Source organism: Python bivittatus, unplaced genomic scaffold (assembly GCF_059951505.1).
Source record: "Python bivittatus isolate LINGU-HERP-01145 unplaced genomic scaffold, Pbiv_v1 ctg000330_np1212, whole genome shotgun sequence".
In the NCBI taxonomy this organism is placed as follows: Eukaryota; Metazoa; Chordata; class Lepidosauria; order Squamata; family Pythonidae; genus Python; species Python bivittatus.
This window is the reverse complement of record NW_028277058.1, coordinates 50,494,772-50,519,130: the sequence shown is the minus strand read 5'-3', so window position 1 is coordinate 50,519,130 and position 24,359 is coordinate 50,494,772. Positions and strand designations below refer to the sequence as shown.

The following is a 24,359-nucleotide window of genomic DNA, read 5'->3' as shown; positions in this document are numbered from 1 at the left end:
TTTGAAGAATTTTGTGGGAAGGGGCAAAGAAAAAATAAAAAGAAATCAAGTTCTAGGGCATTATTTGAAGGGACTAAAGATCAAGATCGTTAGAAGTAAAAGGAAGGAATATAAAGTTGGTTTATTTGATCAAGATCAAAGTAGGTATGTTGTTTCTGTGGTAACCCTTAATGGACTTTTGCTGACTTCAGGACTGAAATGATGAGGCTTTATGGATTTGTTTATAGATAAGAGATGGGATATGGGAAGAAGAGATCATCTGTTGTATTTTAAGAGAAGGTGATAAGTTACTAAAATTGTTTATACGTGTTGCGATGAAGGGGGAAGTCACTTCTTTATATATTTCTTTTCCTTTGCTATATTTTTATTTTTTCTTTCTTTTCCATTTCTCTTTCCATTTTTCTCTTTTTTTTCTGCACCTATTTTTTCTTTTTCTCTTAGTTTGTATTATTTTTTATTGTTGTAAATTGTAATCTTTAATAAAATTACTATTAAAAAAAAGACACTGGTATGAAAGCCCACGTATGGGCCATGACAATTGTGACGTAGGTTTTCTTTGTTTTTAACCTTTGTTTGTGGCTGGGGAATTCTGGGAGTTGGAGTCCACCCATCTGAAAGCTGCCAAGGTTGAGAAACACTGTTCTGGAGACTCATGTTAGATCCAAATACATCCACAGTTGATCTGTAGACTTTTTCCCTCTGCTTCTGTTAAGGTACGTTCAACTGCCCTTCCTTTGAAGCTAAATAGTGAGAGGGGAGATTGCTGGAAGTTTTTGTTCTTTTGAAGAGGATTGGCTGTCTGTGGGGAAGGAAAGAGAAGCCCCTCCCCAGATTGTGGGATTAAATCTTCCAGGATGCCAGACTTCGAAGTACAGAGAGTAACTACTGATGTTAATGTTTGGTTTCATTCTGTTGTGCTGAAGACAAGTACTCAGTTTCCTTTAAAGCTTGTCTCTGTTTAGAGGGAGCTACCTGTTGGTCCTTTGATCCTACTTCTAAAGCCACGTTCTTCTCTTTAATCCTATCCCATCCATGTTTTTCTTTACCACTATATGTTCTTAATATACTCTAAATATATTTTAAACAGATATTTTGGATGCCCGTTTGTGTCTTGCAGAATAGTAGTCTGGTAACATCCTAGAAGGCCTAGATTTCTCTGGACTGACTTTCATACCCTGGGCTTAAGTTTTCTCAAGTAGCCAAAAGGAAAAGGAAGATGCTGGCAAGGAATACCAGCTCAGGACAATCAATATTGCATCAGGCCAGGCTGTCCTGGTTGGGTGGGGATGGCAGGCTGATAAAGAGCCCTGCCCAAAGCTGTGGACAGGAGTAAGTGTCCTCTGAGAAGGTGGGGAAAAGCCCCTTTTGGGGCCTTGGGGTTAGAGAGCACAAAGCAGAAGTAATCTAATTCAAAAGTCACCTTTCTCCATCTGTCACCCCCTAGACTTGCTCTGGAGATGACATAGGAACAGTAGACCAACTCATGGAGAGCCAGTTTGGTGTAGCGGTTATAAGGCACCAGGCTGGAAACCAGGAGACTGTGAGTTCTAGTCTCAGCTTAGGCACAAAGCCAGCTGGGGGGCCTTGGACAGGTCAGCCCTAGGAAGAAGGCAGTGGCAAGGCACCTCCGAAAAACTTTGCCAGGAAAATTGCAGAGACTAGTCCAGGTGGTCACGAGGATTCAAAAACTGACTTGAAGGCACTAAAAACTAAACTAAACTAAACTAAACTAAACTAAACTAAAATAATAAATACAATTCATGGGGGGGGGGGTCTCTTCTGACAAGCCCTCTCCTTAACCCCCAAAGTCGAGGGGGGCATCCTCAGGGCCCCAGATATGCCAGCCGCCCTCCTTTCCAGCTAGCCAACGCTTTCCTGCCCCCTCCAGCAAGTGACTCATTTGCTGCTGTCACGGGCCGCCCACCCAGTTGCCAAGAGGAGCGCTACTCCCAGGTGTCCTCCTGCCTCGCGCGCGCCCTGCCCGCCTCCCTCCGCGGCTCGGCAGCGGCTTCCTCGGAGCGCAGCCAGCCCTCGCCTCGCGCGCCAGGACCCACGAAGGCGCCTCTCCGGCGGCTCTCCCCGACTCTGCCTTCTCTTCCTCCTCCGCTCGGATCCGCTCCGGGTTTCCCCGGATTCCGGCGATCCAGGCCGGGTCTCTGCGTTCGCTCAGCCTCGCCCGCCCGCCCGCCCGCCCCGCGCTCGCGCTCCCCGCGGCTCCGCTGCGCCGGGCAGGGTCGCTGGTTTTCTGGCCGCCCGGGCGGGAGGGCTGTGGCCCGCTGGCCCGCCCGTCGCCCTCGGCAGCGGGGCCAGGCTGACCATGCACCGAGTGGTCTCCAACCAGCGCTCGGTCTCCTCCTCCTCCGGCTCCTTCCAGGCTCCCCCGCCGCCTCCCCCCGCCGCTGCCGGGGATCTGCAGCCCCTCTTTCTGGGCGGCGGCGGCGGCGGCGGCGGCGTCAGCAGCACCAGCAGCTCCAGCGGCGGCACCCGGCGGGGCAGGCGGGGCTCGGTCTCCAACTCGGCCTCGACCCGGACCCGGAGCAGCAGCAGCAGCAGCAGCAACAGCAGCAGCGACCGCAGCAGCGACGAGGACGAGGACGAGGACGAGGAAGGCGAAGCGGAGGAAGCCAAGCCGCTGGTGCCGGCGCAGGAGCCCGCCTCGCCGGCGGCCGCCGCGGCCATTCCCGCCGCCGCGGCTTGCGCCTCGTCGGGCTTCAGCAGCTCCTCCTCGTCGGGTTGCCCCATGACCGCCGGCGAGCTGTACGGGGCGCCGCTGGCCGGGCCGGGGGCGGCGCCGGGCCCGGCGGGCGGGCTGCTGTGGGCAGGGGGCTCCGGCGGCGGCGGCGGCGGCGCGGCGGGGCCGCGCTGGGGCTACCAGGCGCTGTCCCTGGTGCTGCTGCTGGGCCAGGGCGCGCTGCTGGACATCTACCTGATCGCCGTCACCGACCTGTACTGGTGCAGCTGGATCGCCACCGACCTGGTGCTGGCCGCCGGCTGGAGCATCTTCTTCTGCCGCAACAGCCGCGCGCGTCGGCGGGAGCGTCCGCTGGGGGGCCACCCGCCGCCCCCGCCCTTGCACCCGCTGCTGGGTCACGGCCCCTACGGCGGCAGAGGCGGCGGCGGCGGCGGCGCGGCCTGCGGGGGCAAGGCGGGGGCGGCCGCGCGGGGCGGAGACTTCGCCTACGCCCACCTGGCCTGGCTGATCTACGCCATCGCCTTCACGCCCAAGGCGGCGCTCATCCTTGGCACGTCCATCCTGGAGCTGGTCGAGCTGCGCCTGCCGCTGGGCGCCACGGGCTTCCGCATCACGCTGGCGCTCTCGGCGCCGCTGCTCTACTGCCTCCTGCGCGCCATCAGCACGGAGGCGGGCGGCGGGCAGCTGCTCCTGCCGCCCCAGCCGCCGCCCCAGCACCGCGCCTCCGCCGCCTTCCTGGCCACGTGCCTGGACCTGCTGGACAGCTTCACCCTCCTGGAGCTGCTGCTCCTGCAGCCGGGCCGGCCCGCCCTGCCGCTGCCGCCGCCGGTCCGCTACGTGCTCATCGCCGTCTACTTCCTGTGCCTGGCCTCGCCCGTGCTCTGGCTGTACGAGCTGAGCGCCCCGCGGGCCCCCGGCGCCGGCCGCCTGGCCCTGCACGGGCTGCTCCCCGCCGGCCTGCTGGACGCGCCGCTGCTGGCCCTGCGCTGCCTGCTGCTGGTGCGCTACCAGCAGCCGCTGTCCATCTTCACGCTCAAGAACCTCTTCTTCCTGGCCTGCCGCGGCTTGGAGGCCGTGGAGACCTGCTACCTTGTCTACTCTGCCGGCGGGCAGGGCGGCAAGGGCAAGAACGTGCCCGTCCTCTCCACAGGCGTCGGGGCTGGCCAGCTCAGCCACTGCATCTCGGAGAACGACATGGGGCCCCACGGCTACGTCAACACACTGGCCGTCACTGCCCAGAGCTGAGGATGAAAGGGAGGGGGCTCAGAGTCAAGCTGGGGCCCTTCCTTCATCCTACCCATCTGTTCCTTGTAACTGTATTCCTTATCAATCCAGTTTAGCTGCCCGACCCTCTCTGGTTATTCTGTGTTTGCAGTTCTCCAGTTGTTTAGGCCTCCTTCAGTAGATAGCATTGACTCAGTTGTCCCAGCTCCTTGACTCCTTCCCCATAATTGTGTTGGTCACTTGCTGAATGCAGCTGGAAAATGGCAAGCTGGGGGTCCCAATCTGTATTTACCTTGTAGTTTTTATGCCTTTCCCCCCTATACTTGTGAAGTCTCCTTTTAGTCAAGTTTTAAGTCACTTAGGGGCTCTCCCATATTGTTGTCATTGTTCACAAATCCACTCCCAATTTCAGCTGGGTTAAATCCACCTGATGCATTTTTTTCTGAGGACCCTGACAGACAATGAGTACCTCCCTGTAGATGCTCCCTTGGCTGATGATGTGAACACTGACTTATCCTGATTCCATCAATGCAAGGATTCCATGGGCAGAGTGCTTTGTCGAAGTGGATGGCTGTGCAGAGAGCTACCCATGTCATTTGGGTCCTTTGTTGCCTTCTTCATGCTGTTCTTGCTTCGTTTTCTTCCCTACCCACCTGTTTATGGATCATGGGTATATATAACTTTTGGAAAGGTATCCAGATACCACCTCTCCGAGGGAGCAGGTACGTTCCCCTCCCATCCACAATTAATCTCAGTAATGCATCCACATAATGCATAATGATGGCAGCAATAAGCCTTTTAAACAAAAACAAAAGCATTTCCCCCATTTAGATTCCTGAATTCTTCCTCCCATAATTCTAATTTTTTTCTTTCCACACCATTCCCTTAATCCTCGGACTGATCCTATTTATGCTGTAGGTTCTAACAGCTGCTTCGTGTGCTATGGCTACAGACTCTTTTTTGCTCATCTCCTACAATTTTAGGAAGAAGGAAGCAGCTTCTTAGTCTTATCCCCCAAAGAGAGGGGAAAGGTACATTCTTTCCATTTCTTCACCTTGGTCAGGTTTCCCACTCACCTGTCCTTGCTGAGGTGCCTCCTGCCATCAATGCCTGCAACGAAGGGAGAACCAGGGACAAGCCAACCATCTCATGGCATGCTGTGGGAATATCATGAAGCTATTATTTGCCTGATACATTCTTCTAAACTGTTCAAATTGTCCATACTCAAGGGTGTCACCCCTGCAGCAAAGGGTAAAAATCTGAGTCAGACTCTTGGTAACATCATGAATACAAGAGCGTAGTTCTCTTGGCAACAAAACAAATACAGCTTCCGCATTGCCTTCCTGGGTTTTTTTAAACTTCCCAGTCTAGCCTACTGGCCTGGATTTCCTGATGGATTCCCATCCAAGTATTGAGCAGGCCTGACTCTGCTCAACATGTTAGATTGACCCAGGTTATCACTAACGGCAATGCAGACTAATGAGAGAAAGGTATTTTTTTTACTGATGCTATGTTGGAAATAGTTCTGTGGATAAGGATATGGAGGGGTCTTCCACTTGCAAAATGGAAGAACATACTTCTATTTCAAAATGACATGTCAGGCGCATGAATTTTAGCCGTTTTCCTGATGTGCCAACTTTCGACACACAGATTGTTTCTAGGGGGGAGTCTATGGATGTGAGTTACCACCTGCAGGCTGAAGCGGAGCAACCTGGGCACAGAACACCACCTCCTTGAGAGTCAAGCCATTTTAAGAAATGTGGCTCTCCTTAGCACTGCTGCTCCAAGGTGCTGTAGTTGTACCAGCTGCTTTGACCAAGGGCAAACCAAGGACACATTTTTTTCTTAACAATTCTTTTCTTTTCTACATTCCTTCAGCTAACTGCTTGGAGGAAAATTCAGCATAAAAGATCCAACACATAACTCAGCAAGACTCTCCTCTCAGGAATCCACTGCAGGTTCCTTTTCTTTTTATGGTGTCAAAGGATTCAGCCACATATGTACTGTGGGCTGTTTTTTTTTTTTTTGCACAATCAGTAGTGCCCTTTATTGGTTTCCTTTTGTCCTTGCCTCTTGTATGCCAAGGCTACAAAGTGTTTCAGACCGTATGATACTCTTGATCATAGTGGCCAAGGAACTGACTGTGCTGGACCTGGCGTCAGCATGCCTGTCTTTTGAACCCATGGCTCTCCCGCTCTTGCACCTTCTTTTGAAAAAGTTTTAAAAATCACCAACACCTGCTGTTCTCCTTCCTCACAGAGATAGCTTCCTTTTGGAGGAAGTTTCTGGGAATAGGGTGGTGCCTACACTTTTGGTACCACCCTTTTCTTTGCTGATGTCTACCTCTGTGCTTGAACCTTATAGCATCTGGAGAGGGGGGCTGAACGTCCACTTCTCTTGATAAACGGCTAACTCACCGGTGATAACAGGGTCTCTTAACAACCTCTGCCTGCTGAGGCTTTCATTTCTCTTGGGATAAGCCTCATACGATTTCAATAAATTGGTGCTCTGTTTTGAGGAAAGCCTTCATTCAGATATAGGAAGTTCTACTTGCTAAAATGTCCACTCAAGGCAGGTGAAAGAATTTGGGATTAACCTTTTTGTACCAGATACTTTATTAGTGTGGCATAGCTTGATCCTATGTTAAAACTAATTTGATAAGGAATTAAATGTGGCAGGTCACACAAGCAAAGGTCATTAGTGAGAACTTGGGTGTCTTGGCAAGCTCCCCTAATGTTTCATAACGCAGCCATGCTTCAACATGGCTAGATAACTTTGCATGAGGCTCCAATGTGGTTTTAGAGTAACCTGTCTTGGTGGACATCAGCCACCCATGTTTTAAAAACGTTATAAGCAGACTAAAGGCTCATAAATGGAGGTAGATGCAGTGATTAGCAAGTAAGAATATATTCACCTATTCACTTTTTTGTAACACAACAAATTTTTAGAGGATCAAATTATTGGACATAGTATGGAAGAAATACCAAGTTATTTCTCCCCCCCCCCCAATCTGATAAGCTGGCTAGATAGAGAAGACTATCCAAGAAAAACGTTAACATGTATGGTATGATTGTGAGGGAAGCCCCCCAACTCAGTAACAATATTCTTCTTTGCAATTAAGGTACTGCATTATGAAAGAATGATCAAGAATCTGATCCTCCAGTGATGTTTTAAAACTACACATTACTCTGCTTTTTCCTATTTATGGAATTAAGATTTCCATTGGGTACTTCACTATGTAATTCCATACAACTCTGAAATGTCTGCTAAGCCTGTTAATTGTTATAGGACTGAGGATGGTTTCACTTTCTCACTAGTGCTTTATTCTGGTCCCAAAGCAGAGCTTTTGAAGGATAATTGTGTAAAATTTTGGCCAGAGGCCTTCCCTTTAGTAATTCCTTTCTATTTGTCTGGACAATCTTGGTGCTGTGATTGTGATTGTAAAGCTTAAGTACTGTAGACTCTTCCCCCCTCCCCCCCAAGCTCTGAGATATTTTAAATGGGGATGCTAGTTGCCTACTAAAGAAGTACCATGCTCCATTTCCCCCCAAATAATGTTAGAGTACATGCAACCATTGCCTTTTGAAACAGTTGGGCTAACATTGAGTAGCATCAGTATCTTCATATTTCATAGCACTGGAAATAAATATTAAACAATGAACCATATTGTACCTTTTAAAATCATGATACACATCTATTAACTGAAATAATAATGACAGTAATTAGTTAGGCAATTGAATTAGTTTAAGTCACCATTATTGAAATGGTAACTGACTGCAAGCTAGCATACAAGTTTGAACTACAGCTACCTAAGGAAGCTATGTCCCATGCCCCTTATTTTCAAGCAGTAAACCTCCAGTGTATGAAAAGAGCAGCTATACAAGCAACAGTGCCATGGAAAATAAAACAGGCATATAGTCCAGGAAACTTAGCATCCTCATACATTTAACAGAGCTAATATTTAAAAAAAAATAAAGATTTTGTTCTTAAAATAAAAAAGAATGGATTTTTGGTTAATGTCTGATTAAATATTTGCGATTCAGGTATGATAAAAATGTGACACCCCTCCCACTAATTTTAAATTAGCAAAACTCAGAATTAAGGCAACTCCAAATCTCCTTGCATCAAAATACAATTTTGCATCAAATACACAACTTATAGTTGGCAATAGGTTGGACACTTGTTGGCTCTGTTGCTTTCCTTTTTGCTGGGGGATTTAAAAACATCTCTGTGCTCTGGATACCAATCAAAACACGCACTGGAAGTTTTCAGTTCTTCAAAATTTGATGAGGTAGCTGGTATGTAGTTATCCTGTTCCATATATATCAGTTTCTTTACAATCCACCTGCCACGACGACTCTGGGTTATAAGAAACCACGTGCATTACTTCCACACCTTAACAAGGTGAAATGTTTCCTTTGTGGCATAAGATTACTTATGTAAACCAAATCACTTCATGTAGATCTAGCTATTTCCCTTGCAAAAGATGCATCCCAGTCACTTTTAAATGGTACAAATCTTACTTAGAGCGCATGTTAATCTCTACTTCAGTCAGTAGAGCTTAAATCTTTAGTTGAATCATGATCCTAGATTGAAGGTCACAAACATGCTTCAAGTTCTTAACTTTTTATTTAGCAATAGAAAAGGTAGAAATGTATTGGGGATGTATGCATTTAGAAAACTGAGGCAGGTAATTTTAACTGTTGCTAGAGTAGAAAATATAGAAGATATTAATACAACATTTCACTGAATGTTTTAAATTTCAGCCACCTATAATTGGTTTCTGGGCAATGCTCATAGGAGGAGATTGGTTTAAATATATAACAAAGCTTAATATTTCAAGATAAATTTTGCATCTTTTAACAGCGATTTAAAGTTGATATGAAATTTACTAACGGCTACAACTGTATAAAAACTGGTTATAAAATTTTGTCATAACAAAGAAGGTTTTAAAATGAAGACTGGGTTGATGTTAGAAAAAATGTTATGTAAAGTACTCTAAGCATTTATTAGAATAACATTATGTTATTGTGAACTATCCATTTATATAGTATATCTCTGAAATGCAAAGTACTTGGGGTGTTAATCATCCCATTAATCCTTCCTATTTCTGACTAATATGCAGATAATTCAGCCACAATGCAAACAGGGGTTTTCTGAGCTTGACTAACTCATAATTGCTCTTTCTACATAAATATTTAGGTAAAACAATGAAATGGTTTTAGCACCTGTTCAGCATTCTCTAACCTGTTCATTTCCAAGAACTTTCCTTGGCCAAAAGCATTATATATACAAATGCCAAACAAAACAAACAATTTGATTAATACATTACTAAAATACAGTTTTCTTTAGTTGCACATTTAAGAGCCAGCAATACTTAAAAATATAGTACACAATTTGATTGTATATTGAATAATAGAAGCTACATTGGAAAAGGCAGTGTAAAATCAAAATAACTAGCTTGAACATCAATGATATACATTGAAAGTTACTGAGTAATTTCTAAAATAGGCTAGAAATTCATTAGCTGAAAACACACACTCCTGCTTGTTTGCCTTAATATATTGATGTAATTAACAAGAAAGCAGGTCTCATAATGTATGAAGAACATAAGGTAGCCAAGATGTTGGGAAATTACTTTCCCAAAATCCTCCGCCAAAGTTGCTACTTAACTGAGTTTCAGCTGAATTAACCCATGATGTACTTGGATCTTTTAATAGCTTTTCAGACAGCTGTGCAGTATAGTTGCAGTGAAGGGTTATTCAATAGTATTCAACTCTGAAGAATCAGTCACTGTTCTATGCAAAAGAAAACAGCTTACCTCAATTCCTGAAGCTAATTTTAAAAACAGGTCCAAATTTTGAATTGTGCAACAGATGATTACAAACATGGTCTCTGCCCACTAAATAATTCTGGCAGAGACGCTTCCAACTTCCTCTCCCAACTATGTACCTGTGCACGTGTACACACACACACACACTCTTTTACACACCAACTATTTGCTTCAATTTGTCTCTGGGTTGGTTGAGGTCCATCATGGGAACATTGTCAGAGCAACTGTCAAGTTTGGGAACCAAGCATGTTTTAGAAGTCCTTTGTTTCAGAGGCAACACACAATTCACTTTTGCTATGAAATGCTGCTGCTATTACTGTTGCTGCAAATAACATTCTGTGGAGAATTCAAAGGCGTGTTGTTAGGGGTAAAATCAGAAGCCACGGAATCAGCACAATGGCAGCTATTTCCTATATCTGAGTTTAATGAAATAATTAGTCTCTTGCTTCCACATTTTTAGTATTAATATTAACGTAATATTATCCTGGAAGTAAGTTAAGGTGATGAAGGAAATACATCAAAGTACCTGTGTCTTCAAGACTGTCAAACAATCAAAATTCCTAAAGCAATTGTAATAAATAAATAAACTCTAAAGCCAGGCAACCCTGCTGGGGTTCTTTCATGTGAAAAAATGGACTACTGTTGCATTTGTAGATAAGTGAGCCGATTACTTAATGCAGGACTTCAGATCAATAAAGTATTTTACCTTATTAAATTTCCCTTTAAAAATGCTTAGAGAGAACTGCCTTACAAAATCTCTGAGTTGGAAAACAAAATGACAAATGTACTTCAAAGTAAGCAAGTGAAAAGGCAACTATATTGAGACAAGATGTTCTAGTTCTGCAATACATTAATGGTGTCTGAACTGGTGGAAACCACTGAGAAAAGATTTTGAAGCTGATCAACGTGCAAGTGCCACTGGCATGCCCTGCCTATGAAACAGGGATAGTTCATACAAGGGAAACAATTAGCTATCTTATGAAAAGAACTGAAAATCAAGCAGCAAATATCAGTCTATGGTTGAATAGACTGGAACACCGTCATGTTAGCTTAATACGAACATCTTAGCATAGGAAACGCCAGAAAAAAGCTATCCAAATGATCAAAGTAGCAGCTGTGATAAAGTGTTTTGGACATTATAGTTCAGAAAACAAACAGTGACAAAAGGAGGTACATCAGAGAGATGGGTGTAAGTCATAAGGCAAATAGAGAAGGTTTTCTTCCTTGCTAGTAGTAAGATAAATGCAGATAATACTAAGGAATTAAATGGCAGAAGATCCAGGACAGACGATAGAATGTACTTCTTTGTATAGCCACAACTGGCTGACAGAATTCATTGCTATGAACTGTGACTATAGTTACGAAAGTGGATACCTGTAACAGGAGACAGGACAAGTTCCTGCTGATTAGCCTTTGTAGCTATACAGAACTACTAAGTTCACAATCTGCTACTGGGCACTACGGAGAAAAGGATACTGGAATAGAGAGATTTTTCCATCTCACCTAGAATGTTTCTTCTACTCTTAAGACTTCTGTATCCTGCTCACTGCAATCAGCTGTTCATGATAAAAAAAATGTCATCATTCTGTGTCCTGGCACTTCTAATGCCTGTTATATAGACAGCTTGTTACTTTCAGAGGAGTCTTCTGGAATATTTGGAGAATTATCCTGATCTTCTGTGGCTATCCCTAATGCTCTTAAGAGGCAGTTTATATCATCAATTAATCAGCAGACTTCTATTTAGTTGAGGTTGGACGCTGCACAACCCAACCAACAGTCATTAGTTGTTTCATAAACATAGAGCAAATTCTCCCTTCCCTCTCCCAAGTGACCTTAGCTACAGTTTTTCTGAATATCTTGGAAAAGCAACTGCTGCTGAAGACTTTTTAGACTACTTAAGACATCTGCAGTGAGATACCCACCAGACCAATATCCTTCCTGTTCTTGGCTCTCTTCCTCCTCCTGTTCAACAGGGCTATCAGAAGGCAAAGAAGAACATCTGGAGATATAACCCTGATCTGATTGTACTGACTGTCTCTGAACTTTGCAAGACTCATCAAACACCAGCTGTTGCTGCTCATTAACACTTTCTTGGCAAAGGGGCATACCAGAGGGGATGATACTTTGTTGATAGAGGGAATACATCAATCCCTCCAGTTGTTGCCTCATATCAGCTGGCAGGGCCTGGGGATCTGAGGATAAATCCTCTTGAAGGAGGACATTATTTCTTCTTGGGATGCTAGCTTCTATCATGGGCACTCTTTCTAGCCAATCTTCATTGGTCAACAGTTTATGACTGAGTATCTCTTTTTCTTCTGGAAGGGCAGCTGGCTTGACCACCTGAACAGAAGGTGTCTCAGCAGGAATGACCACAGTCTGGAATGCTAGATCTTCTTGTGGTAGAAGCTGAGGTTTCAATTTATATGCTCCCAAGTCATCTTCATTAACCAGGAGATTGACTAAGCAACAGCTATTGGGGTCAGGTTCCTTTGGAAGCAGTTGTTTTTTGAGAATTCCTTCCCTGGGGAATATTAATTCTTCAGTGAGTTCCCCACTCACAGACTGCAGATCATCTTCATCCTCACAGCAAGCACATTCATTTTTAAACCAATCTGGATGCTCAGCCTGCCATTTCTGGAATTTCTGCAATGCCTCCTTCAGCTGTTTGCCACAGGGGCTTTCAGTATACTTTTCAGGTGAGATTGCTGGAATCTGATGCATTCGCCCTGGCTCAAATTTTTCAAGATCCTGGATTAGGAAGTAAATTTCCTCAAACTTGTCCATCAGCTGATATTTGGAAGTGACATGGAATGGGTCTGGAATGTCACTCTCATTGCTTATGCCCTCAAAATAGCAGATTAAATACAGTCCAAAGCAAGCTGGCTGCTTGAAGTCTGGTAAAACCAGATTCAGTGCTGGAGTGAACATGTCTCCTGTTGGCAGCAGGCTATCTTGCTTAAGATGTACAGCTGCTTCCTCACGCCCAAGCATAGCCTGCCACTTGGCTCGAGTACCCCGGGAACATAAGATGATGATCTTTGAAGAGAGTGCTTCCATTTTCTGTTTCTGCCGAGTAAGCCAGCATACTGCCCCCATCTCAGATATCTGATGCTCATCCAGCAGGTCTAGGATAACCTCTGTACCACACACTTGGATCATGAATTGAGCAAATTTCAATACAATGTCTACATAGAGCTTGTGATCAGCAGAATACACAATCCAAACTGTACGTGGCTTCAGGGGTGGCGGAGATGGTAACATAGGGATGACATCTGGAAAATAAAAAAAATGAAATATATAAGAAGGGTAATATTATGGTTAGTGCCCTCCATACATGGAAAACAAAGAGTGCAAGAAACAGGACTGCTACATGTATAATATGCTGCACTTAATATTAAGTTCAAGTTCATTATCTTCAGGTTAGTCATGCCTCTAACCAAACTTTGTCTTCAGTGCCCAATGATACAGATTTTAAGATGGAAGGATTTTATTTCAGAAAATAACAATCCTTTATGCAGAAACAGATCTCTCCTGCAAGAAGGATTTGTGTCAGAAAGTAATAGTCCTTGATATTAATATAAAGATTGCCCAGCTGTGTTGAGCCACAGAAATGGGTAAACAGTTAATAACTCTATCAGAATTGTGTGTGCATGCGTGTTTGAATGAGTGAGAGAGAGAGCACACATGTGACTTTTAAGGAAACAAAAAGGCAATACTCTCCCCTCTAACAGTTGAACCTAATCTAGGTACCTAGATTACAAATCAATGCTAAGTCATAAGAAGCAAAAATTCTCTTACCATGGTGTTCAGCATCACAATTTTTTGCCCCAGAATTTAATTCTAGGAGGGAAAGAAGAATAGGTACCTTAGAAAATGTGAAATAATATAACCTTGATCTAAGAAATTCAGATACTTTTGGAAAAGAAGGGGTAACAATTCAGTGACCTTCACCCTGAGGTTCAAGTGCAAGCAAAGAGAAGCAGGATCTTGAATAGGAATTTAAGTTTCCCTTCAACACAACTGGGGAAACTTAAATGAGATGCTGAAATAATGGTGTCAGGCTGACCATGAAATTAAGATGATGGGTTATAATTAACAATGTGTTGGATAAAGCATTCCAGCTGAATCCCTTTATATCAGTGTGCTATCTACATTTCCCCAAAAAGGGCTGAAACTGAGCTTGGATGTAAGTTAACATATGTGTAACAAAGCTGCTAATTTCCTCTCTCCTCTTCTTCCTTGGCAGTTCTCCCAGTCTCTACCCTGCTCCTCCAGGATTGGGTAGCCCTGTTGAATGACATGGGTTAACATGTGGAGAGACAAAGGGCAAAGGAGGGTATCTCTGAAAATTAAGCAGAGGCAACTGACCTGATTTTTCAGAGATTAGTCTCTTCCCAGCCTGCAGCGCTCTACAACATTCAGCTTGTCTGACCAAACCTTGGAGGAGGAGGAGTGTCTCTGGGAAGCTTCCAGGGTGAGAAAATTAATGTCTGCTACCCCCACTGCTCAAATTTGATTCACCCCTAGGCCATTCCAAGAAGACACTACTGAAGACAAAACACCATCAAGCCCCATTTCTGGAACCCACCTCACCTTTTTGTCTTCGAGTAAGACAGATTGCCGAAGCAACAGCTGAACCAACTAACAAAATACAGATGATAATGTGGCTCCAAGTGTGGCTCCCCACTGAAAATGTATCTGAAAAATAATAATAATAATAAAAAAATGATAGCTAGAGTCATCAAACCATGTAACACTGTATAGACTCTCTTGATATATAGGAGAGGCCACATTTTTAACAATAATGGACCAAGAAATAGTAGAACAACTTACTTTCTTGGCTCTGCACAGAAGCAATTATATTATTTATAATTACCCAATTTTCAGCTTAGTACACTCTCCAAAACAGTGTGGTATAACAGAGGGCACATGTAAGTGAGGTTGGGCATCACACTACTGGCTACTGTATCCACAAAAACATTAATTTTCAACAAAAAGCTCCTTTTAACAGGGCTCAAGTAGGGCAAGCTCCGGTATAATTTTTTTCTTGATTCTGTTCGAGTTACTCAGCCCCAAAATCCAGTCTCTGTGGTACGAAAGCAATAGTAGAGTCATGTTTACTCTTCCTGGGAGAAAAGGCAATTTCTACCTCACTTCAGTTGTTACCCTGAAACTATGCTCATGCAGTTCCTAAACTTTCAGGAAAAAAAGGGGGTGGGGCATTTGCTTAATCAGCCAGATATTATGCTTCCTTCACACTCAGAAGTGTAGTTACATTTCTGAATGTTACAATATGTGAATTAGTGGAGAAGCTCCAGTTCTAAGCTTCTGGCCTGTACAAAAATAGATCACTTTAAGAATACATATGCACCATTTTTTCCGGAACGATTAATAACATTTAAGGTATCAGCAGGAGGACATGGGATTGAAAACGAGTGCCTTATACAGTCTGTGGCACAGCCAGGAAACAGCGGTTGGATCTGGCGAAAAAAGAAGAGAGAGGGCAATTATAGCAATTAGTTCAATGCTCCATCAGCCGCCAAGTTTCAAAAGTGAAAAGAAAAGGAGCTTATGTAAGACTACTTTGTAGGACTAATTTTTTTCTCTTGGATTCTTAATATAAATAAAGTGAAATACACTATACATTATTATACAATACAATACAATACAATGTAATGTAATGTAATGTAATATATTGATACAATATATATAACATTAATATAAATAATCTTTTATTTTTTGTGCCTGAGTCAGTTTTGACTCCTGGGTGATTGCCTGGACAAGTCCCTGTTTTCTTGGCAAGATTTTGGAAGTGATTTGCCCTTGCCTCCTTCCTAGGGCTGAGAGAGAGGGACTGGCCCAAGGTCACCCAGCTAGCTTTGTGCCCAAGGCAGGACTAGAACTCACAATCTCCTGATTTCTAGCATGGTGCCTTAACTGCTACACCAAACAGGCTCTCAATATAAATAATAATAAAATATTAATATTTATTGTCGGCCACACAGTCAGCCAGATGTTTAGACTGGACCTGGCATTTTTATCCACCTATTGAGTCCTTCCCAAGGACCTGGGATAGGCAGATATTGTTTGATGATGTTAAAGATATCATCGCAGGGTATAAGCTGTTCCAAGTAAAGCTGCCTTTTGCAATTGACTGATGGTGATCTTCAAATTACGTCTCACAAAACTGTTGTTGCTGTTGTTATTTTCAGTAAGATTGGGTCAAAATCCATAGCAAGGTTGCTAGATATATTCAAGATGGAACTGCTAAAGATACCAGCATTCTTACACTTATTATGTTCACACCTTATCCTCATAATAATCAGAGTTTTGAAAAAGGCAGGCAACATTTTTGTGCCAATGGGCATGCTTGGAATTCTAAGAACATGAAGGTTATGCGGTCCCAAGGCAAATTCTGTAGATGAGATTGTTCCCCATATCTCCTCTGGCTGGCTAGGAGCCACTCAATTATCCTAACTGACCTCTGTCTTTTTAATGGGCAGGTGGGCAACTGTCAAGCGAAGCACTGGACTGCAAACAACCCCCTTTTTTATTTTCTAAATATGGGACTCTAGTGTCCTGGGGGTAAAGGTGAAGATGCCTTTAAGCTAAGCTAGCTTCCTGATGCCTATGTGGGCACATTCACGCTGATTTCTTGGCAACAATATAGAAAGTTTTAAAAAATCCTTTAAAAAATAATTCTTCTGTATTTTTTTTAAATTTCCCAGACTAGTCTACATTCCTCAAATTTCCTGATGGCCGCCCATCCAAGTACTACCTAGGTCTGACCCTGCTTAGCATCCGAATAAAATAATATAAAATAAATATAAAATAAACTAAAAATGAAAGGTCCCGCAAAGTTAATGCTAGATTAGAGGCTGCCACTTTGCTTTTAATTTTTAAAAAGCTAAAAAACATTGAGTGGGACAGTGATCTGGCAGATGCCAAGAGAAATATCCACAGGCACATTGATGCTCATGAGTTTTGTGTTGCTACTCCTGCTAAGAGTGAAGCAAAATTGCCTGAAGCAAAGAGGAGCGTGGAGCTGATTTCCTTTAACAAACTTCTGAAATTAAAGGATGCTTTCTCCTTTTGATTTTTCTTGACCAGTTTCTAGCATTTTAAAGGAGCATTTCTTACTCTGAAAGACTACAGATGGCTAAAGAGCTAAAAGGAGAGCGATATCTAAGGTAAGCGAATCAACACTGACATCTTTGTTGCTGCACGTTAATAGCTCAGGATTCTGTGGACTAATTTGTAGCTACTCTGGATTCTGAAGTTTCAGCAAGTGGCAGCAACCTGGCTTGGGTACAAAAGCTAAGCAGGGCAGGGCCTAATCAGTATTTGGATAGGAGATTATCAGGGAATCCCAGGACTGTAGACTCCATTGGGAAGTAAAAAAAAATCCCAGAAGAAAGCAAGCCAGTTTTACAACAAACACAGTTTGTTGTAAAAAATAAAAAAATTATTAAAAAAAAAAAGAAAGCAAGCCAGTTTTGTACTCTGGTTTCATGGATGCATCCATCTGGTCACCAGGAACCGAGCTTGACTTCTGAGGAGTATCCTTATCTCTAGTTTTATTCCCCTCCCGCAAAAAAATCACTGAATGTGACTATTAACATGGAATAAATTACTGTTTTATCAGAAGGCAATTGTGCCCTACCTGCACTTTGTATTTGCAACAACTCTTCAAGTTCTTTTCCAGCTTGACTGTGACATTCAGGCGCTGCAGCAGACCCTTCTGCAGAAACCATGAGGCACAATTGAGAGGCGACGAGCAACAGCAGTGTGATTAATCTCAAGTACATTGTCTCTTTGGGGTAACTAAGTGGGCTCAGAAATAGAAATCAAGGGGCAATTACATTTTATCATAAAGCAGTGAATGGACTCAGAACAGCTCCTGCATGGAGGCAGTGGGGGCTGTTGTAGTTGTCATGCATTGGTGCATTTTCAATAGCTAGGCCAATATGAAATCAAGTAGCTTAGCATAATCTGGATTGGACAACCAAACTTCATATACAAGCGTGCAGCTACTTGACTATTGTTCGGTTGCTTCTTTCATACGACCAGGCAGAAGAGGCAAGAGATTGCAGCTTCTTCTATTCAGTTATTCTGAAATGAATAGTTTCTTATTTTCAAATAACCAGGAACAATTTGCTTGCTTGCCTGGAAGCAATTCTGGTTTGAAAGGCATGTTGGGTGAGGAGGTTTTTGTACAGCCCAGCATTCAAACCACTTTTTTTTTTTTTAATGTTTTCCCCTTAAACCTATTCCTGTAGCATAAAATTCCAGATTCTGACATGGTAGAAATGCAAAAACTGTATCAATCTTGTAAGTAAGTAGGTGTCTAACTCACATAATTTAATATTTATATAGGATTCACATTTTGTAGTAAACAATGTTTTTAAAAGACTCAAATTCCAGAATCTTTTAAAGCTGTTGAGTTTTTGTTATTGGGAAGACAAGGATTCTGATGGATTAGCAAATATTAAAGGGTTGGGATTAACCCTAAGAGCCACTGGTATTAAGGAATTGCTAAAGTAGAATTAACTGCCTCAAGGAGAAAATAGAGTGGAGTAAAACTGATTACCTCTGAGATTCTTTCTGTGGCCGTCTTACACTCCTTTTCATCCTTCTGAAAACTGATTACATGGATAACATAGCTGGCTGGCATCACTGCTGGGTCAAAGCTCACCAACACAGAATGATCTCCTAGGCTTGTTCCATTAATTCTGGGTTCCCACAAACTCCCTAAATGAAGAAAACTCATCAATAACTTCAGATTGCACTGCTCATGGATGCACCCAAACACCAGAAAAAAGCATACCTATTTCCACACATGGTTCTGTTTTTTTCATGGTAGGATCTGTGCAATCTGCAATGAAAAAATCAGAAAGATTGCAGCTGTGTTCAGAAAGACAACACTGGCTAAGGTGACTACTTCAATTTGCAAGTAACCTAAAAAGAACTATGCTGAAATATAAGCCACTTGTGAAAAGATTACTGGGTTAAGACTGTTGGTCTTGCATCATTAGAAAAAAAAAATCTGCATCAGAGGTTACAGAAGGCTTAATGCAATTTCTTTAGAAAGTACATTTCAGACAGCTTCCAAAAAGTTCATTCCACAGGCTCACATTGCATCATCTAGCAACCCCCACAAACATCCACCCATGCAGTAAAGAGGCATTTTTATCCCTGGTTGGCATCCCAGAGCCCAGAGCCATTGGGGGATTCAGAAAAGTCAGTGCTTTAGCTTTGGAACTGCTGGAGGAAGTTTAAGAGCTATGCATGTGCAGAGACAAAATGGCAGTGGTGGCCATTTAAAAGCCATGCGTTGGAGGTGTACCGGAAGAAGTGGCAGGTGTCTTGCATCTGGCTCCACCCTACTCAGGGCGGCCAGATGGGGGGGAGATAGGTGGGTGGGGGGAGATGAAGCGCCTCTGCGGCCGTAAGTGCAGGCAGCCTGCCAAGCATCTGGTGCTTTCATCCTGAGCCAGGGTGTTGAGAGTCATCTTCCCACCTTGCACTGGGGCAAGAGCATGATGTTTTTCAATGTATGCTCCATCCTTCTGGAACAGCTTACCCTGGATATCTTGGTGTCGTTCAGGAAAACAGTCAAGAGTATGAATGAATTTTTGGTGTGGTCACTGTAGTATGGATACTGAGCTTCATGCTGTTATTATGAGTTTACTGATCTTAAATGGGTTTGTGGATTTCATATTCAGATTTTTAAAGATCTAGGAATTTTGTGGATTTGTCAGCACAAAAATACTGTAAATAAATACATCATAAAAGTGTCCTTTACCTGGTACTGTGACTGACACTAATTTCCTGTTATAGTCCCCTGCAGTACTTAATTTGGGCAAATGATAGACAGTTACTTGGTACATTAGGCCTGGTTGTACCTCAAAGCGGTTGAAAGAGAAATTCCACTGAAACACAATGATAAGGAGAAATCTTTTAACAAACATACAATGAATCAATGCAGTGACTTACAAAACTGATCTTGTATGAAATTCTGTACTAGGAGAAAGAAAAGAAAATTCACAAGCCAGATGCCGTATGGGCACTTAGATAGAGCAATTCATTTTGTTCAGATCTAGTTATCCGGTCTTGAATGATCCCTGTTTCATCATAAGCATTTTCCCTGAATTTGGGGAAAATTGGGGAGAGAAAAATAAGGAGTTATTTCTCCATATCCTCATAAAATGCATTCTTTTCACCAAATGCTGAAACATTCCATACTATACCATAGGTACTTTTTCTTCTACTTTCCTCTAATGAAAGGGAAAAAAGGATTCTCTCTACAATGTGAAATCCTGTAAGCATGGATAATTAATATTATTTTATGTACAAGGTATCTAATACAGCTCTACCTTAAACAAATGCTAGCATTTTTAAAATAGCCTAGGAAGTAAATTCAGATATCACTCTCTCTTTCCCATATTTCTGATAAACACTATGGACAGTGAGAAAACTGTGGTGAAACAGATGATAAACAGTGAAATAAAAGATGCTATAGGCTGACAACAGGAGTTATATGAGAGAACAGCATTCCAGGGGTAATTGAGTGTATTTGCTTCCTGTGAATGTTTCTCAGTCTGTGGCCCCTTATTCCAGAACAGCCAGCAATATTCACAGCCAATGCTGTGGCCCTGTTAAAACAGAAGTAGCAGCATTGTATTCTAATACCTCCTTAAATTGAGGAACACAACATAGTTGGTGCTTTTACCACAAACAGAAACGGAAGCAGCAATAACCAAGTGTACAGGTTTAGCTGTCTCCCTGTTTGTACCTTGGATTCTCCTTGTCCCTTCTGCTGGGACAGGTCATGGTCATTTTTCTGCATTGCAGCAATAAATCATGCAGCTGTTGTTCCAACATTAGCAATTCACATCCAGCAGGGGCCATACCAAGGCGTCTATACTTGCTGTAAGCAACAGACCCTATTCTTAATTACAAGGCTTTTCTTAAGCACCAGGTTATTCTTTTGCTTGCAAATGTCATACTTTCTCTAGCCAATATACAGTTATTTATTTATTTACTTCACTAAATGTACCAGGGTGCCTAACTCCACAACCATTCTGTTGGATTCTAGGAAGGCAAAGTATAAATCTGTAAAATGTTCATGGTCGCTTACCCGGCCCCCACCGTCTGGACGGACTTGGAATGACAAGTTATTCTGAAACTCAAATTGAGCGCAAATCTGCCGGTTACTGCTTGCTTGTAGTACAGACAATTCCACTCCTCTGAGATATGTAATGCTTGCTGTTGTTGAAGGGGAGGGGAGAAGAAAAACCATTTGTAAAGACATCTCTCTTTGTACCCTCTGGTTATGCTGCCATCTAAACCATGAGAAGATTTATAGTTCAGAAGCAGCCTGCAGAAGGTCAGGGCAAGTTAAAAAAAAAAAAAAGAACTCCCTCCCCCATCCAATGTTCACTCCAGGATATGGAGAATCCTGGGCTAGACAGACCAATGATTATCGCATAAAGCAGTTCATACAAAGTCTTGTTCAAACATTTTGATTTTATACCATGAAAAGAAAACAATACACACTGAAATGATATATTGCCATTTTAATATTCATCCCTGAATTGCTCTAAATTGTTTACATTTTATTCTGAACTTCTGTTGTTATCTGAAAGGAAAACTAGTCCCCCCGCCCCCAAACAATTTATCTTTAAAATTGGAGGGTGTCTTGGATTCACTACAAATATAGTAATAGAGGCAGATGAATTTTTTCTCCATTTTTTAAGGGAGTGTCTTAAAATCAGGGTTATTTTCCTTTTGAGTAACTATCATGTATTTAATACATTTTAGAAGTATCACAAGTTCACATTATTACTAAATCCCCAAACCAGCCCCTAAAACATGTTGGAGATAGCTCTGGCTACTATGACTGGTCCAATAGATAATGCTACATTTTCTATGTCCTGCACTGCCATAAATAGTGCAATTCTATATTACTTTCTTCCTCACTTACCATCAGTAGCCACTTTCCACTCTATCTTCAGCACAGGGACCAATTTTCCATTCTCACCAAAGAAGGTATCAGTAAACACTTTAACAGAACTTGGGGCTGAAGGAGTCCATGCTGAAGGAAAGTGCCAGCTCTTATCCAGGCAGGTACCTACAAGTTTGATGGAAATTAATTCAATTCCATTTTTGAGATAGCAACTGATTTTCCTTTGGACTATAACATTCTAGCTGTTGTGCCTCCTCCCAAACTTTCAGTGCAGCACAAACTATCAAATACTATCTGTTGTATTACAATGCTCTTCCTAAAAGCTAAGAAAAATAGAACTAAAGGGTGAGCCAAAGAGAGCTTATTTATTAGTAGTGTCCACACTGAATAGTCAACATTCCAGGTAAACTTCTATGCTTCTAAGCAAAACGAACCCTCTAACATTGACTAAACCTCTAATCTTCTACCAGGCTTCCCTAAATTAGCACCCTTCAGATGTGCATTTCCTAGAATTTCTAGCCAGTTCTGATACCTCTGGAGGATATCAGGTTGAGAAAGATTGTTCTAAAAGACACAGAAAAAAAAGTATATATGATGAGATGTGCATTAAAAAATGCAGCTGGACGCATGCTATTTAGAATAAGAGTTCCATACTAGGGTATAGATATGGATCATTTAGAATATCTTTAACTTTTAGTCCAGATATTAAGCAAGGATTTACGCTTGCTACCTCACTGCCCTTGCTTGTCTCTATGTCTCTAAATATTTATTAAATATGAGTTTTCCATACCTCCACTTTCTCTGTAGCACTAATCCAGTGTTCAAATATACATAGGTTAGCTCAGAGGTAGGCAATCTTTGGCACTCCAGATGTTGCTAAATTACAACTCCTACAATCCCAAGAACCATGGCTAATAGTGAAGGATGTTGGGAGTGACAGTTTAGCAACATCTAGATTGCTAGAAGCTGTCTTCCTCTGAGCTACATCTATTTTACATATATAGCAAGGTGGAAATGAGATGATGGTATCTGGAAATGAGGGCATGATGCATACCAGTAAATTACAACTGCATGTCCAACATCACAATGATTTACCCATTCCTTTTCTATATAAATGCAATAGCTTCTAATAAGTCCAAGAAACATTTTTGTTGTATTGTTGTATGAGCTGTAGTCTTAACATTTTTGACATTAAGACAGTCTCCCATTACTTAGACAAAATAGGATCTCCAGTACCTTATTCCATTCACCCTTTAATATTTCCATGTCAGATTGATGTATTGACCACAAATATTTACACAGACTAATTGTGGATTTTTTAGTATCATAAGATTTGGTGTTCAAGCACGTGCAACTTAAGTCACATAGCATTACAAGAAAATACAGTTTTTCCTTGCATCATGAGTGGAACACTCACTAAGAAAAACAACAACACATAAATGACTAATAACAGCTTTGATCCTATACTCACACTATAGGAAATATCATATATAAAATATCCACATAAAAATCTGGATCCCTTTTTTTCTTTCTACCCAGCAAAACTACTGAATTCTAATTGGTTATTTATTTGATATCTAAGCCTTTCCTTCAAATGCAGGGCAGAAAAGAACATTTAACAACTATCACCTCCCATCACCTAACCTACAACTCTTAGGCAGAACTTTGCTCTGTTTCCCACTGTATTACTTTAATTTTTAAAATTATTTAAAAAAAAATTTAATTAAAAGTTTTACAAAGCACATAAAAACTAACACAAAGAGTAGAAACAGGAAAGAAGGAAAGAAAGAAGAGAGAGAAAAAGCAAAAGTGCAGAAAAAAGATGCAAATCATGTGTCTGTATCACCCCTACAATTTACTCCGATCAGATCCACATATGCAGATTTCAATTGTACTGTTTTGTTCAAATAAAGGGCTCTATTATATGTAATTTTGAATTCTGACCACACCTTAAATATATTTTAATATAGATCATTCATCTAATGTGTGGATCCCTCTCTTTTTTATACAGTTGACATTCAAACAATATATGTGTTATGTCTTCTATCTCTGGAGCCCCGCAAATACAAGTGCGATCATTATAAGGGACTTGGTTAAATCTTCCCTATTTAAGCACTGTGTCCAACTGCTCAAATCTTGCTCGAGTAAATACCACCCTAAGATATTTGGGCATTTCTGTGTTTAAATACTTGGCAATTTGGAAGGTACTTTTATAACAGCTCATCCAGTTCAGTGAGCCAACCTTACTAAGGGTGGCTATATCCTCCCATGCTTCTATATCCAAGATTCTTTGTGCGGCAATCTTTTTAGCTTGTTCTCTGGAAACACTTGGACATGAGACAGGGAAACCACAGCTCCTAATGTAATTTGTCAGTTGTACTATCCAAGAAGTCTGCAACTGAGATTTTGTCTGTTCTAGCAAACACAATTTTGGGAGTCTGTCAGTTTTCATAGCATTGATTTTGTACCAATAATTATAAGCCCTGATTTTAGACAAAGAACAAATTGCATGGATTCCCAATTTGGCTCTAACTGCAGCAGCTGAAATTCTTTTATCCACACTCAGGATACTTCTCAGATGCTGTGATTGCATTTGTTCTAATACTGATATGTGCTTTAAGCCAGAAAGTTCAGTGCCATAT

General features: G+C 42.1%; 2 protein-coding genes across 5 annotated transcripts in view; one reads left to right on the top strand and one right to left on the bottom strand.

Annotated features, from left to right (window-relative positions):
- Positions 1–2,245: 2,245 nt before the first annotated feature.
- On the top strand, positions 2,246–7,864 carry TMEM121B (transmembrane protein 121B). The gene has a single exon (XM_088141264.1). The coding sequence runs from the start codon at positions 2,318–2,320 to the stop codon at positions 3,935–3,937; it is 1,620 nt and encodes a 539-aa protein (XP_087997390.1). The 5' UTR covers positions 2,246–2,317; the 3' UTR covers positions 3,938–7,864.
- The window catches only part of IL17RA (interleukin 17 receptor A), a 28,971-nt gene continuing 12,468 nt past the window's right edge, over positions 7,857–24,359 (bottom strand). Inside the window, exons 3-14 of one of the 4 annotated variants that reach the window (XM_025174698.2) lie at positions 21,736–21,882; positions 20,890–21,017; positions 19,555–19,681; positions 18,577–18,624; positions 18,340–18,500; positions 17,413–17,490; positions 15,121–15,229; positions 14,343–14,447; positions 13,548–13,589; positions 11,672–13,021; positions 11,253–11,305; positions 7,857–10,085 (exon numbers count right to left, since the gene is read on the bottom strand). In XM_025174698.2, coding sequence (XP_025030466.2) covers positions 11,253–11,305; positions 11,672–13,021; positions 13,548–13,589; positions 14,343–14,447; positions 15,121–15,229; positions 17,413–17,490; positions 18,340–18,500; positions 18,577–18,624; positions 19,555–19,681; positions 20,890–21,017; positions 21,736–21,882 — 2,348 coding nt within the window. In that variant the 3' untranslated portion in view covers positions 7,857–10,085. Of the gene's footprint in view, positions 13,022–13,547; positions 13,590–14,342; positions 14,448–15,120; positions 15,230–17,412; positions 17,491–18,339; positions 18,501–18,576; positions 18,625–19,554; positions 19,682–20,889; positions 21,018–21,735; positions 21,883–24,359 lie in introns of all 4 variants that reach the window. The other 3 variants (XM_025174696.2, XM_025174700.2, XM_007440688.3) reach the window with 3 other exon arrangements.